The following is a 14,257-nucleotide window of genomic DNA, read 5'->3' on the forward strand; positions in this document are numbered from 1 at the left end:
TTTACCATCTTAGCTGGCACCAAGATCCCACAAAAGCAAGAGCTACTGGCCTCCTTTGATATGTCAAATACCCAAGTCCTCTAGTTTGTACAACTGGCCTTTCATTCATAGGCCAGTCCCTTTTCTCTTGTCCTTTTTTCTCGTTTCTTAATGGATTTGTCCCAGAACACTTGCCTTGATTTTTCCCTTTTCCATCTACCAGATACAAACATTGTATTTCCTGCCAATCTGACAGGTTTTAAAGTATGTGTCCTCTCTTACATGAAAACTTAGGTCTTAAAAAATGTGTCAGTGAGGTTGCTGTCACTTTTCTCAGCATTTACCCAGAATCTGACTGTCATTTTGCTGAAATCTATTGGCCTTGAAGGATTTCTCAGTGCTTAGCAGTAATTGGAGTAATGAAGACATTGCCAGAGGTAACTCTAATAGTGATCACATAGAGAAATTAATGTGTGAACTAGTTGATGCATATTAGGAATTCCCAATAGCTTGCAGCTCTTTTGCAGTAACTGCATATTTAGGGTAAAATGCTAAAACAGATTTTCCCCCCTAAAGAAGTACTCTAGAAGGAATAAGATATGCTTCATGCTTAGATGCCACTGGGGCGTACATGCGAAATTGTATCATGTGAGACACCCTTTAGACTGAAGGAATGATGATAACCTGTTAGAAAACAGAATGACTGATCAGATATAATGTGGGCATATTACAGTACTTCTCATTCAGTCCCTAAATCAGAGGATCCAAAACATTTTAGTAACAGCTTGTCAGGAGCTGTTAGCCATATTTATTCCTTTAAATTAATGTGGGTGAAGTGGACCTTCAGAACAGTTGACTCTGTAAAAAGAAAAAGCTTAGTATTCAGGTGTAGATACCAAGAATTGACCACCAACAATCCAGCAAAGCCCGGCCGGCATGGCTCAGTGGTTGAGCATCGACCTGTGAACCAGGAGGCCATGGTTCAATTCCCAGTTGGGGCATATGCCCAGGTTGCGGGCTGGATCCCTAGTGTAGAGCGTGTGGGAGGTGGCCGATTAATGATTCTCTCTCATCATTGACGTTTCTATCTCTCTCTCCCTCTTCCTTTCTCTCTGAAATCAATAAAAATATATTTAAAAAAAAAAGAACCCAACAAAAATGATCTTGCATATTTTCCAGGAGAAAATGGTAGGACGGATCTAGGGTTCTAGTAGGTGATTGGTGCTGGGAGGTAGTAGCAAATAGTGCTTGTCACCAGAAGGTGTTGTTTCAGCTTCTGGTTGCGGTGAGTGCCTGGTCATGTGGCAGCTATTAAGCATTACACGGGATTATTTCAACAAATCTGCTTCCCAGAATGTCAGAGCTTCCTTATTTGATAATTTGTTCAGACAATGAGTTTACATAATGATATTTAAGGAAGGAACATCAGCACATACACTTTTCATTGTGTACTTTTAAAAATCTCTCTGATGGGTTGTCCTGTATGCGGTAGAAATAATCACTTTTCTTCCACTACTTCTCCAATCTAGAACATAGACTTTAGATTAGGGATGGAAATATTTTAATGGCAGTCAATTCCTGACTGTTGGTGTTAGCAGACTGGGAGGCTGTGTAATAAATGATGTGTACACTTAAAAGGAGGGAAGATGACATAAATGTGGGGTGCTTAGTGTGTGCTCGACATTTAGCAAAAGTTGAATTGCAGAAAATTTGATGTCACTTAGGTGTTTCCTGTTTGCCTTATCATGAGAATCCCCTGAAGGCCCTGGCTGGTGTGGCTTATTTGGTCTGGTGTCCTGTGCACCGAAAGGTTGCTGGGTCCATTCCCAGTCTGGGCACATGCCTGGGTTTCATGCTTAATCCCCAATAGGGGGTGTGTAGGAGGCAACCAATCTGTGTTTGCTCTCACAGCAATGTTTCTCTTTCTCTCTCCCTCTCCCTTCCTCTCTCTCTAAAAATCAGTAAAAAGAATCCCCCCAAAGATTCTGGAGATTCTGGTTCAGTAATTTGGGATTGGAGTCTGGGAACACACATGGTCTTTAAAATTAACAGACTATTTTTTTATTTTTTTTTTATTGATTTTGGAGAGAAATAGAAAAACATCAATGAGAGAGAAACATTAAACATCAATCGGCTGCCTCCTGCACACCCCCCACCAGGGATCGAGCCCGAAACCTGGGCATGTGCCCTGACCCGGAATCAGACCAGCGACCTCTTGGTGCATGGGTCAATGCTCAACCACTGAGCCACACCAGCCGGGATAACAGACTATTTTTAAGACCATGTATGTACTTTTAACAAGCATCTCAGATGATTATTAAGTTAAGGCAAGATTAATTGACTTAAGTAATTCAACTGTCTTCTCTGAGCCCCACCTTTCTCACTAACAGAATCAAAGATTTGACTAAGACAGTTTGCATCCTAACGCACTTCTGTGATTTTGTATTTCCTATTTTCCTAATGATTTATGATATCAAAGGAGAATTCCATTATGTGTGATGAATATGGGGTGAGGAACTGAGCCTTGTACTTAACAGAAAAATTAAATCAGTGAACTTTTAAAAATGTTTTCATGTAAAATCTTTCTAATAAGACATTAAACATAAAGTAATTACTAGTAATTCCATTCTTTCTAAATATTGACAATGAAAGATAATAAAGCACCCAAAACTCTGGCAATACATATTGTCTTCTTATTGTGTGTTTGTGTGTACACACATACTATTTAAAATATTGCTGTTTTAGAATTAATGATCTTAGATTTAGCAAGTTTACTAAAACTTGTAGCAATGAAAACGTCTCTATCTTGTTCTCACTGTAATCCACGTTAATTCTTTTACTTTGGCTAGTTATCTCATCACCTGAACATAAGTGGTCATTTGTCATATATTTTTGCTCGCTAATGCCTTTCCCATCTGTCATGGCGTGTTTAGCTAGAGAGACATGTCTCTCTGCCTGTGAGGACACAATTACCCAGCAAATGTCTGACAATCAGCAAATGAATACTGATTGCTCCGTTCTCAACCCAGTGATTTATTTTTATTTTTTTTTACTTTTTTGTTAATCTTTATCCAAGGATATTTTTTTCCATTGACTTTTAGAGAGAGTGGAAGGGAGGGGGAGTGACAGAGAGAGAGAGAAACATCAATGTAAGAGAGAGACATAGATTGGTTGCCTCCCGCACTTGCCTCACAACGGAGCCCTAAACCGGAATCAAACCTGGGACCCTTCAGTTCACAGGCAGACTCTCTATCCACTGAGCCAAACCAGCCAGCGTGACCCAGTGATGTCTCCCCCCCCCCCCCCAGCTGTTAGGAAATGGATAATTGGGAGCTGTAAGCACACTTATTTGTGGGTTGTTTTATCCCAAGTCTTCCCCAAGCCTGTTTCATGGGAAAATAGAGCTATTTCTTAGACCCCACAAAATGATGGCCAGTAATTGACATGAGTTGACATTGGTCTTGGGGTTTTTCCGGGCTAGGGTGGAAGGAGCCTTCAACAACAAAAGCAAGATGGCAGCATGGAATACAAAAGTCATAATTTCAAGGTTACTTTCTTTTTTTTTAATATATATTTTATTGATTTTTCACAGAGAGGAAGGGAGAGGGATAGAGAGTTAGAAACATCGATGAGAAAGAAACATCGATCAGCTGCCTCCTGCACACTCCCCACCGGCTATGTGCTCGCAACCAAGGCACATGCCCTTGACCAAAATCGAACCCGGGACCCTTGAGTCCACAGGCCGACACTCTATCCATTGAGCCAAACCGGTTATGGCAAGGTTACTTTCTTTTAGATGAATTTAATTCTTTAAGTTTTGGTTGCTCATTAATTAATGAATTTCTGTTAAGCAGGGATTGCCTTTAGAACACTTCGGGTGTATAGCTTATTAAAACTGTTTAATGTATATGCTATTTTGTATGGTACACTTTCCAGATCTAATTGTGGTCCATGGTGTTTTATTTTAGAAACTCGATGGCTTCTACAGGGAGCCAGTCCTCTGATACAGATAACATTTTTGGATTCCTCAGTGATGGCGTACCCCCAACCAAGAAGCCCAGGTAAATGGGAAGGGAATCTGAGAAGCAAAGTCATTACTAATAATGGTAGTTAACAAAAAATAACGAACTTGCTCTATACCTGGTTTCCACTAATTAATATTAACCTTTATGTAAAACTAGGGGCCCAGTGCACGAATTCGTGCACAGGTGGGGTCCGGCTGGCCTGCCTCAATTGAACCAGGATGGCTGGGAGGGAGTGGCCGCAGGCAGTTGGCCGGCCAGCCCTGTCCCTGTTCAGGGTGGGGGTGGGGGAGTGATTGGGAGAGGGGCCAGGGGCGGTTGGCCAGCCCGCCCCGCCCCCTGGTCAAACTCCTGGTTGAACTCCCAGTTGAACTCCTGGTCAAGGGGACAATTTTCATATTAGCCTTTTATCATATAGGATTACATTTCTTTTTTTGGATCTAATTTTATTTTTTATCAAGGTCATAAATGTACATACTTTTATAAGTCAGTACTTCATGATGCCTCGCTCCTTCCCCCTCAGAGACAGTCACTTTCAACTTTATTTTTTCTAATATTTACATCCATATTTTTCAATACTGTGTGTATTGCTATGTTTTAGTGTTTTGGTTTTATCTCTTTCTTATGGAAGATGAGGATTAGGTTTGCTCTCACGGATCTTCTCCCACATTGTATACTAGTACACACACACACACACACACACACACACCATACACATGCCCCACAGCCTCCCAGTATGGTTTATATCAAATTCTGGGGGTTAAATTACTTTTTAATATTTACTGTATAAATGGTACTCATAGTTGAGCCTACTAATGTGCTATGATTACATTTCTTTTCTTATCCATCCATCCTTCAAAGTTATTAAAGATTCTCTCTCTCTTGCTTTGGTTCACTTTGTTTTCTGTGTACCCATCAGTTTATCTTCAACTCTGTGACGGAAGAGTCAATCTCCTAGGCATACTTAGGCGTACTGACACATCACTACTGCACGAGTTTATTTGCTTCTGGATTCTTCTTCTGGACTGCCCCCTCTGACAATTGCTCTCCATGCTGCCCCACTGCTGATTGTGCCATTTTCCTCTCCCATCGCCCTGGGAATTCCTCTACGCCTCTCCATATTGGATCCTGTTTCCTGGATCGCAAGTCTTTTTCTTTGGTGTACTCCTTCATTTTGCTGAAGAATGTCCTCATTCACTTCCTCAGTAAGGGTGCAGAGGAGAAGTTTCTGGACGTTTGAAAATGTTTTCATATACACTTACATTTATTTGATGATTTGGCCGAGTGTAGAGTCTTAGGTAGGAAATTGTTTTCCTTGAACTGAAAATCATTTTTCACCATTTGCTTCTAATATCTATTATCATCTTTTCCAGTAGACTCAACTTTTGAAGTTAGGACTATTCATTGAAGGGCTGAATGCCGGAGTTGGGGATAGGGAAGGTGATTCTAGAGGTTGTTTCTCCAAAGCCAGGTTTTCCAAAGCTTAAAGTATTGTTCTTTCTTGGGTTATTCCCAAATGCTGATCCTATTTCTGTTTAGTTTATTATTTGGACAGTTTCTTGGGGGGAAAAACATGCCATCAGCAAAAATTAAATTGCAAAGTGTATTTCAAGCAGATTTTATTATAGTCTCCAGAATGAAATGGGGCGGAGAACAAAGGCAAAAACTTGTGCCTACCTCGTATCACATAGAAACTTCAGGACAGAACCCTGTCTCTGCTTATCCTGGTGAGAAAGCGATGGCTTTCACTTTCTGTCCTACCCATTGAATAGTTATTTCTTTGTTTATTTTGATCCTTGACGCTCCTCCTGTGCTCTCAGAATTCTGTTGGCCACTTTTTCTTTCTTTTTGGCCTGAGGATATCTAGAACAAACTGGTTCCCATGTTTGACCATCTAGCTCCTGCTCCATTTTAGTCATGCTCAGTTTTATCTTAATAACATTCACAAGCTGAAACCGGTTTGGCTCAGTGGATAGAGCGTCGGCCTGCGGACTGAAAGGTCCCGGGTTCGATTCCGGTCAAGGGCATGTACCTGGGTTGCGGACACATCCCCAGTGGGAGATGTGCAGGAGGCAGCTGATCGATGTTTCTCTCTCATCGATGTTTCTAACTCTCTGTCTCTCTCCCTTCCTCTCTGTAAAAAATCAATAAAATATATTTAAAAAAATAAATAAATAACATTCACAAAATTTGGGCCTAAATTTTTTATTGGCCGCCTTTCATCTCCTGGTTTTGTTTGTTTGTTTTAAATATATTTTTATTGATTTCAGAGTGGAAGGGAGAGGGAGAGAGAGAGAAACATCAATGATGAAAGAGAATAATTGATTGGCTGCCTCCTGCATGCCCCCTACTGGGGATCAAGCCCGCAACCCAGGCATGTGCCCTTGACCCGATCAAACCCAGGACTCTTGAGTCCGAACTCCGATGCTCTGTCCACTGAGCCAAACCAGCTAGGGCTGTTAGTTTGTTTTAATATATTTTTATTGATTTCAGAGAGGAAGGGAGAGAGAGAGAGAGAAAGGGAAACATCAATGATGAGAGAGAATCATTGATCGGCTGCCTCCTGCATGCCTCCCACCAAGGATTGAGTCCGAAACACGAGCATGTGCCCTGACTGGGAATTGAACCGGCAACCTTTCAGTTCCTGGATCAGTGCTCAACCACTGAGCCACACCCGGCCGGGCATCTCCTTCTCAACAACAGCAGTTTAATTTGTATGGGGTTCTGTCCCCTCAGGAATCTAAATCAAACATGTTCCTTGAAATTGCATGTTGGTTTAAAATACAACTTAGAACTCAGCTGAGCTCTAATATAATCGGAACTTTTCCTACTGTTAGTGGGTTTTCTTAGATTGAGAGGACTATGAAGGAGGATATTGATTTTAAGATTGCTCTTTAGAATTCCTGAAATAGGTCTATGACTTTGTTTTCCAGCAAGCACTGGCACAATATTCTGGTCTTTTGCATAAGCTATTTGGAGAGGTGTCAGAAAGTGGCACTTGTCATCTTTGCAGCTGTCAAAGTTATAGCTGAAGACCATGGTTTAAGACCGTCTCCATGTGTCCCATGTCTCTCAGATGTTCTCCATCCTCTCCTTTGTTGAACTTTTTTTAGGAAACTGCTTCCAAGCTTAAAAAGTAAGAAGCCTCGGGAACTTGTGCTGGTGATTGGAACGGGCATTAGTGCTGCGGTCGCACCTCAGGTTCCAGCTCTGAAATCCTGGAAGGGGTTAATCCAGGCTCTACTGGATGCTGCCAATGATTTTGATCTTCTAGAAGATGAGGAGAGCAAAAAATTTCAGAAATGTCTCCACGAAGATAAGAATCTTGTTCATGTTGCCCATGACCTTATTCAGAAACTCTCCCCTGTGAGTAACCGGCCATTTGAAATTTCCTAACACCGCCCTCCCACCCTCCCCACTCATGCTGAGTGTAATCAGGATGTTCATTTCTAGCTTGTAGATTCGCATAGCAGTTGCGACTCCTACAGAATGTCTGTTTATGGACCTTATTCAGGGTACTTATCTCTTGACCCCATTTCAGTGTGTGTGTTTGCTGTTGCTGATGATGATGATGATGATGATGATGACGACGATGAGGCCTTTATGTGTACAAAAATGAGACAACTGTTCCATTGTTGCTGTATTTTGAATTTTTCTGTACTCACTGCTATAAAAGCTGTGTTCACTGGCATCCATGCCTTTTAGGGAAGCTCAAAGATTAGAGATAATTTTTATCTTTTTATGCAGGGAGCAACACAAGTTTTTAAAAAATATATTTTTATTGATTTCAGAGAAGAAGGGAGAGAGAGGTAGAAACATCAGTGATAAGAGAGAATCATTGATCGCTGCCTCCTGCATGCCCCACACTGGGCACAGAGCCCACAACCCGGGCATGTGCCCTGACCAGGAATCGAACCGTGACCTCCTGATTCATAGGTTGATGTTCAGCCACTGAGCCACACTGGCCAGGCTCTTTGCTTCTTTTTCTGATTCTTCCTCTGCACTTCTCAATCTCTGCCCCCCTCTCCTCCTCGTCTCTCTCCAATGTAGGTCTCTGCCTGCATCCCCTCTGTGAGCTCTCTGTGTGCCGTTCTGCGTCTGCTCCTGTCTCCCTGTCTCTCTCCTTCTCTCAGTTCCCCGTCTCCTCCACCTCCCCCCCACTTTCAGAAACTTAGAGCCTTTTTCACTTCTTCTTTTTCATTTCCTAGTCTTTAATTGTGATTAATTACTAATGTAGAACAATGTAAAGAATTAACAGGATTTAAAGAGCTCAGGGACCCTAGCTGGTTTGGCTCAGTGGATAGAGCGTCGGCCTGGGGACTGAGGGGTTCTGGGTTCGATTCCAGTCAAGGGCACATGCCCGGGTTATAGGCTTGATCCCTGAGGGGACGTGCAGGAGGCTGCCAATCAATGATTCTCTCTTATCATTGATGTTTCTTTCTCTCTTTCCCTCTCCCTTCTTCTCTGAAATCAATAAATATATATTATAAATAAATAAATAAATAGCTCACGGGACCTTCACCTTATACCATATATAAAAAATTATCTTAACATGGATTAAAGACTTAAATATAAGAGATAAAACTCATAGAAGAAAACAGGTTTAACGCTTTGTGAGTTGGATGGATCTGGTAGATCATTGTATATGTGTGTTTTTTAAAAAAAAAGGTTTTTATTCATTTTAGAGAGAGGGAGGGAGAGAGGGAGTAAGAGATAGAAACATCATTGAGAGAGAATCATCGATCAGCTGCCTCCTGCACACCTCTTACTGGGGATCAAGCCCTGACCGGGAATCGAACTGGGGACCTCTTGGTTCATGGGTCGATGCTCAACTGCTGTGCCACACCGGCTGGGCTGTGTGTGTTACTTTTGATCATTGAGCTTGTCAAGCCTGCCATGTAGCCCCCCTGAGCTTGTCAGGGTTATTGCACAGCCCCATTTCCCTTCTCATTAGCCACCATTGCCTTTGCATCATCAGTGCAAATACAAACAGTTTAGACAAAATATCACCTTAATATTACTATGAAAATATTCTTGACATTGCATACTCCTTAAGAATCTCAGGAATTCAAAAGGTCTGAGGGCTTTGTTTTGAGAAACATTCCAACAGAAGATATGTAAGAAAAAAATCCAGGCAACCAAAGGCTTGTAAGAAACGGGGGAGCACTGGGGAAATTTGAACACTAGCTGAGTATTTGGTATTAAGTGTCGATGAAAGAACATCCAGCCTAAGAATAAGTCTTACAAGAGTTTATTTGAGCCAAACTGATGACAGTTACCGGGAAACACAATCTCAACGGATTGAGAAAATGCTTTGGAGAATGATAGTTTTATAGCTTATTTTATATGTTGGAATCAAAGGATGACACGGAAGGGTGGGTTACGTAAAATCCATTGATGGTAGATTAGGGAGGCAGGAGAAAGCAAAGCAGGGAAATCTCTGTGATTGGATAAAAAATAAAACAGACACACTTCTTTTACTTTGATGGGTACAGGATAGTTAACATGTACAGCACACAGAGATGGTATGGGGGCAACAAGATAACAATGAGGGGTCTGTGGTCTCATACTCTGCTGGGAGCTTGTGCCCTAAGGGGTATAAAAGGGGGGTTTCTTTGACCTTCCAAAAAGACAATAGACAGGCTCGCTGAAGGCAGTAAAGATTGACTTTTGTCAAGGAAGCTACAGGAATGACTACCCACCATGACTTGCTTTCAATTAGGAATCTTTATGTTCAGACTATCCTCTATGGTTACTTTCAGTCTCTGAGTTTGTAATGCCCATCATGAGCCTCCCTGAGCTTGTCAGATTTAGGATGTGGCCCCTTTTTGTCCACATAAGGAATTAATAGTAATTTTTTTTTTTTTAGGTATGATAGGGGTGTTGCAGTTTTCTGTTTTATATGCAAAGGGCAGTCCTTATATTTTAGGGAACCTACTGAAGTATCTGAATGAAATGATATGATGTCTAGGAATCACTTCAAAAAACTCAGTGAAGCGGAGAAGCGGTGTGGTGGGTGGGGAGTTTAGGTTAAACAAGATCAGCTTTGTGTGATCATTGTTCAAACTGGGTGATGGGTACATGGGGGTTTTTTAATGCTCTTCTTTTTGCTATTGTGTATGTTTGAAAATGTCCATATTAAAGAAGAATATGCCTGACCGGTGTGGCCCTGGTTGAGCGTTAAAGTAAAAGGCCCCCGTCTACTGAGCCAGTTTTTTACACAGCAGGGAAGGAAGTGACATTGTCTTCAGTGCAGAGAGCATTCAGAATCAGAACCCAAGAAAAGCCATTTAAAGGCACAGAGACCCTGGGCAAATCACTTAACGCCTCTGATCTCTGCACCTATAAAACTGGGATAATGCTCCTTAGCTCGGTTCTCTGAAGAGTAGTGAGATAATAGAAAGTGTCTGGCACATAGTAGGCACTGCACAGGCAGGCACCTCAGGGAAAGAGTCAGGATTGTGTCTGTGTTCACTCTCTCTGGGATCGGAAAGATGAGAGTTGCAGGGTGGAAGGAAACGAAGTAGCCTTGGGATCAGTTCACAGTTTGAAATGAATGAAAAAATGTCCCTGGAAGTTGTGTGGGAGTTCGGCATTTCCTTCTGACCATGGAACTTCCTTTTGTTTGCATTCCTTTGTCCTGATTCAGAGGCACTGGTGGGAAATTTAGTTCCAGAGTCACCTGCTTCATATTTAAGTCTGAAGAAATCAGTGCAGCAAGGAAAGCCCCTTTCCTTCCTCTCTATGTTGATCCACAAAATGTACTAACTCAGCGGTTCTCAATCTGTGGTCACGACCCCTTTGGGGGTCGACCTAAAAACATCGGAAAACACATATATAATTACATATTGTTTTTGTGATTAATCACTATGCTTTAATGATGTTCAATTTGTAACAATGAAATTGGGGGTCACCACAACATGAGGAACTGTATTAAAGGGTCGTGGCATTAGGAAGGTTGAGATCCACTGTACTAACTGAAAGAAATGGGCTAGCCCTGCCAGTGTGGCTCAGTGGTTGAGCATCGACCTATGAACCAGATGTCATGGTCTGATTCCCGGTCAGGGCACATGCCCGGGTTGCAGGCTCGATCTCCAGTAAGGGGTGTGCAGGAGGCAGCTGATCAATGCTTTCTCTCATCATTGAGGTTTCTATCTCTCTCCCTCTCCCTTCCTCTCTGAAATCCTTATTTTTTAGTGTTTTTTTTATAAGAAATAGGGCTAAAAGATACCTAGCTAACATAAGTGACTCCTGACATTTATTTCCAGGCTTTAACATTTTTTGTATTTCTTTTCTTAGAAGCAAGAAAATATATTCCTCACCCCTGATTAGCTGATTGTATACCCAGGCATTTTTATCTGTGTGCGTAATGATTAAACTGGTATTTGAAGGTAGTGTTATATAACTGTGTGCATGAATCAGTACAAAATGAAGTTATAAAACACAGGGAAGTTCTTAAAATAACCATATTCTTCACTTAATTTTAAACTTAATTTTGCTTTTCTGAAGAGGTGCTGTTAACACACATTGCAGAAGTAAATGAAAGTGATGTAAAAGGGTTATGTACATCCCAGCATCTCACTCCCACTCGTGCCTTTGTCTGCCTCTTCTCCCCACCATGGGTTACCACTCTTCCTAGCTTTTTTTTTTTTAATATATTTTTATTTATTTTTAGAGAGGAAGGGAGAGAGAGGTAGAAACATCAATGTTGAGAGAGAATCACTGATCAGCTATCTCCTGCACACCCCACACTGGGGATCGAGCCCGCAACCTGGGCATGTGCCCTAACCAGGAATCGAACTGTGATTTCCTGGTTCTTAGGTTGACACTCAACCACTGAGCCATGCCGGCTGGGCTCTTCCTAGCTTTGTGAGCATCCTCCCAATGTTCCTTTTTGCACACAGGACTATATTCTTATCTCACTACCTTCATCCCCCATGTCAACAGGTAGCATCTAGACCAGGGGTCCTCAAACTACGGCCCGCGGGCACATGCAAATACAAATACTGTATTTGTTCCCGTTTTGTTTTTTTACTTCAAAATAAGATAAGTGCAGTGTGCAGAGGAATTTGTTCATAGTTTTTTTTTAAACTATAGTCCGGCCCTCCAACGGTCTGAGGGACAGTGAACTGGCCCCCTGTTTAAAAAGTTTGAGGACCCCTGATCTAGACACACTGTTCCGCACCCCCTTTGTTTACCTAGCAGCATATCCTGGAGGTCTTTTCAGGCCCGTCTCCTGTATGTGTATACCGGGCTTGTTTCCAGTCCTCCACTGTTACAGACAGAGAACTAATAACCTTGTGTATATCATTTGTTTGCAGTTATATCTGTGGGACATATTCCCAGAAATGGAAGTTTAAGATCGTAGGATAAATAATTGTATTTTGATAGATGTCAAAGGGGCACTGCATTTTTCATAACCAATCTAGAAAAGTGCCTGGCGTTCGTTAGTGGTGGACTCTTGTATGCAGTGAAATTCAGTAACTGAGGTTATAAATTCTTCACCGTGTTTCTGAGCAGATTGTTCATTCTTTTTAAGTGTTAGAATCCCCTGTGGGCTGCCTGTGGGTTGCTACAACATGTGATGGAATTATTTATGCCCTTACGCAATGAGAATGGACAAAAAAAAATGCATTCTTAGCCACACAAATATGGGCCATCCCACCTATTTAGCACCAGAAAAGAACCTTGGAGCCCCACTCTCCCCACAACAGGTGCAGCGAAGAGCCTGTCTAGTCATAGAGGTAGCCTGGACTAGGGACTGACTGACAAAAGCAGACAAACCTCTGAGCGGGTCACCACTAGGGAGAGGGACTCTTCCACCTTCGCTCGAATTTTTCTACTGTGAAAATATTTGGTAGGCATACATAATTGATAATCTTATAAAATACTTTGAAAAATTAGGGCAAGAATTTGGCAAATTAAGTGTGTTCCATGAATCTGCGTCCCTGGTTCCATGGGAACAGATCTTCATCTGAGCATTGCGCTCTTAGAAAGATGTACAAAGGAAACCAGAAAGGTGGGGGCTTTTTTGAGGGAAAACAGCAGCTGTTCTCTATGACCTAGCAGCTAAGTGCAGTTACATAGAGGTTAAATGGGAAATATTGGGGCCTTTAAAAACGAATTCTTGCTCTGACATTATCTGCTGGAATAGTATAGCAGGAATGGGATAGGGATCAGATACATGTCACAGCATATTATGGTTACTTTCCCTTTCAAATTTCTTTTGTCCCACGGGCCACTTTCCACTTGCGATTAGTATTGTCTTTCCTTATTAGTTCTCCGAGATATTTGCATAATTAAAATAAATCTGGGAAAACAGTTATGTAAATAAACCGTATGTTAAAAGATAGGGAGTCTGTTTAGAACTGACTAATGTTTAGTATTTTTAACAGTTGCAAATTGATAGCCTTTATTAAATACTAAGTATTCTTCCTAATAAACATGTAAACGAATTGCTGAACTATGCAAGGGAAAAAAACAGGCAGGGAGAAGGCAAGCAGTTTTCCCATAGCATTAGCATCCAAATCCAGTGCATCTGTAAAAAGCACCTAGGATTAGAAAAAGAGATGCTAACCCACATTAGATGTCTTTTATTAGTTATTCCCTCGTTAAAGTTTACGAAAGCACTCATTGTCTCCTTGCCTGAGGCCAGATTGGAGGGTAGTTGGCACCGTGCTTTGCCCCCAGCATTCCTTTATCCTGGCAGTAACATCTCCTGGCCATGTCCATATTCTCCATTCTGTCAGAGTGCCATTCACAGAGCTGTGATGTTTGCATGTGATGTGATAGTGCTGATCCCTTGCTACTCGCCAGGCATCGTCTAAGCCAGTGGTTCCAGACGTGGGGCACGCGCCCCACCGGCGGGTAATTTGATTTTTAAGGGGGGCAATTTGAGAATGAGTTATTAACAGTGAATTTTTTGCATTACTAATGGTTCTAGGGGACTCATATACAGTACATAAATATATAGTGACATTTATGCATTTCAGTTCTCTATTATATGTTTTAAAACTTCATTTGCTGTTTTTTCATATCACTTCATATTATTTTTTTAACAATTTCTTAGTGATTTCTTCCTCAGTACTTCAACTGTCCTTTCATTCTTTTGTTGTTTTTTCTTTCAAGGATGCTATGTTCTTTGGAAGTTATTTAGACCAAGTTAATGGCCTTTTAGACTTCCTCTACGTGAATAGGAGTTTACTTTTTGAATAAGAAGAATTATATGTCGCGGGGGGTGGGGGGGGCACCAGGAT

General features: G+C 41.6%; 1 protein-coding gene across 3 annotated transcripts in view; it reads left to right on the forward strand.

Annotated features, from left to right (window-relative positions):
• The window catches only part of FAM118B (family with sequence similarity 118 member B), a 37,850-nt gene that overhangs the window by 13,068 nt on the left and 10,525 nt on the right, over positions 1–14,257 (forward strand). For 2 of the 3 annotated variants that reach the window (XM_014448497.2, XM_023747346.1), the window contains exons 2-4: positions 3,461–3,526; positions 3,948–4,040; positions 7,115–7,367. In XM_014448497.2, the coding sequence (XP_014303983.1) occupies positions 3,461–3,526; positions 3,948–4,040; positions 7,115–7,367 (412 nt within the window). The remainder of the gene's footprint in view (positions 1–3,460; positions 3,527–3,947; positions 4,041–7,114; positions 7,368–14,257) is intronic. The other variant, XM_023747347.1, reaches the window with a different exon arrangement.

The sequence above is a fragment of the Myotis lucifugus genome, unplaced genomic scaffold (genome assembly GCF_000147115.1).
Source record: "Myotis lucifugus unplaced genomic scaffold, Myoluc2.0 scaffold_843, whole genome shotgun sequence".
Lineage (NCBI taxonomy): Eukaryota > Metazoa > Chordata > Mammalia > Chiroptera > Vespertilionidae > Myotis > Myotis lucifugus.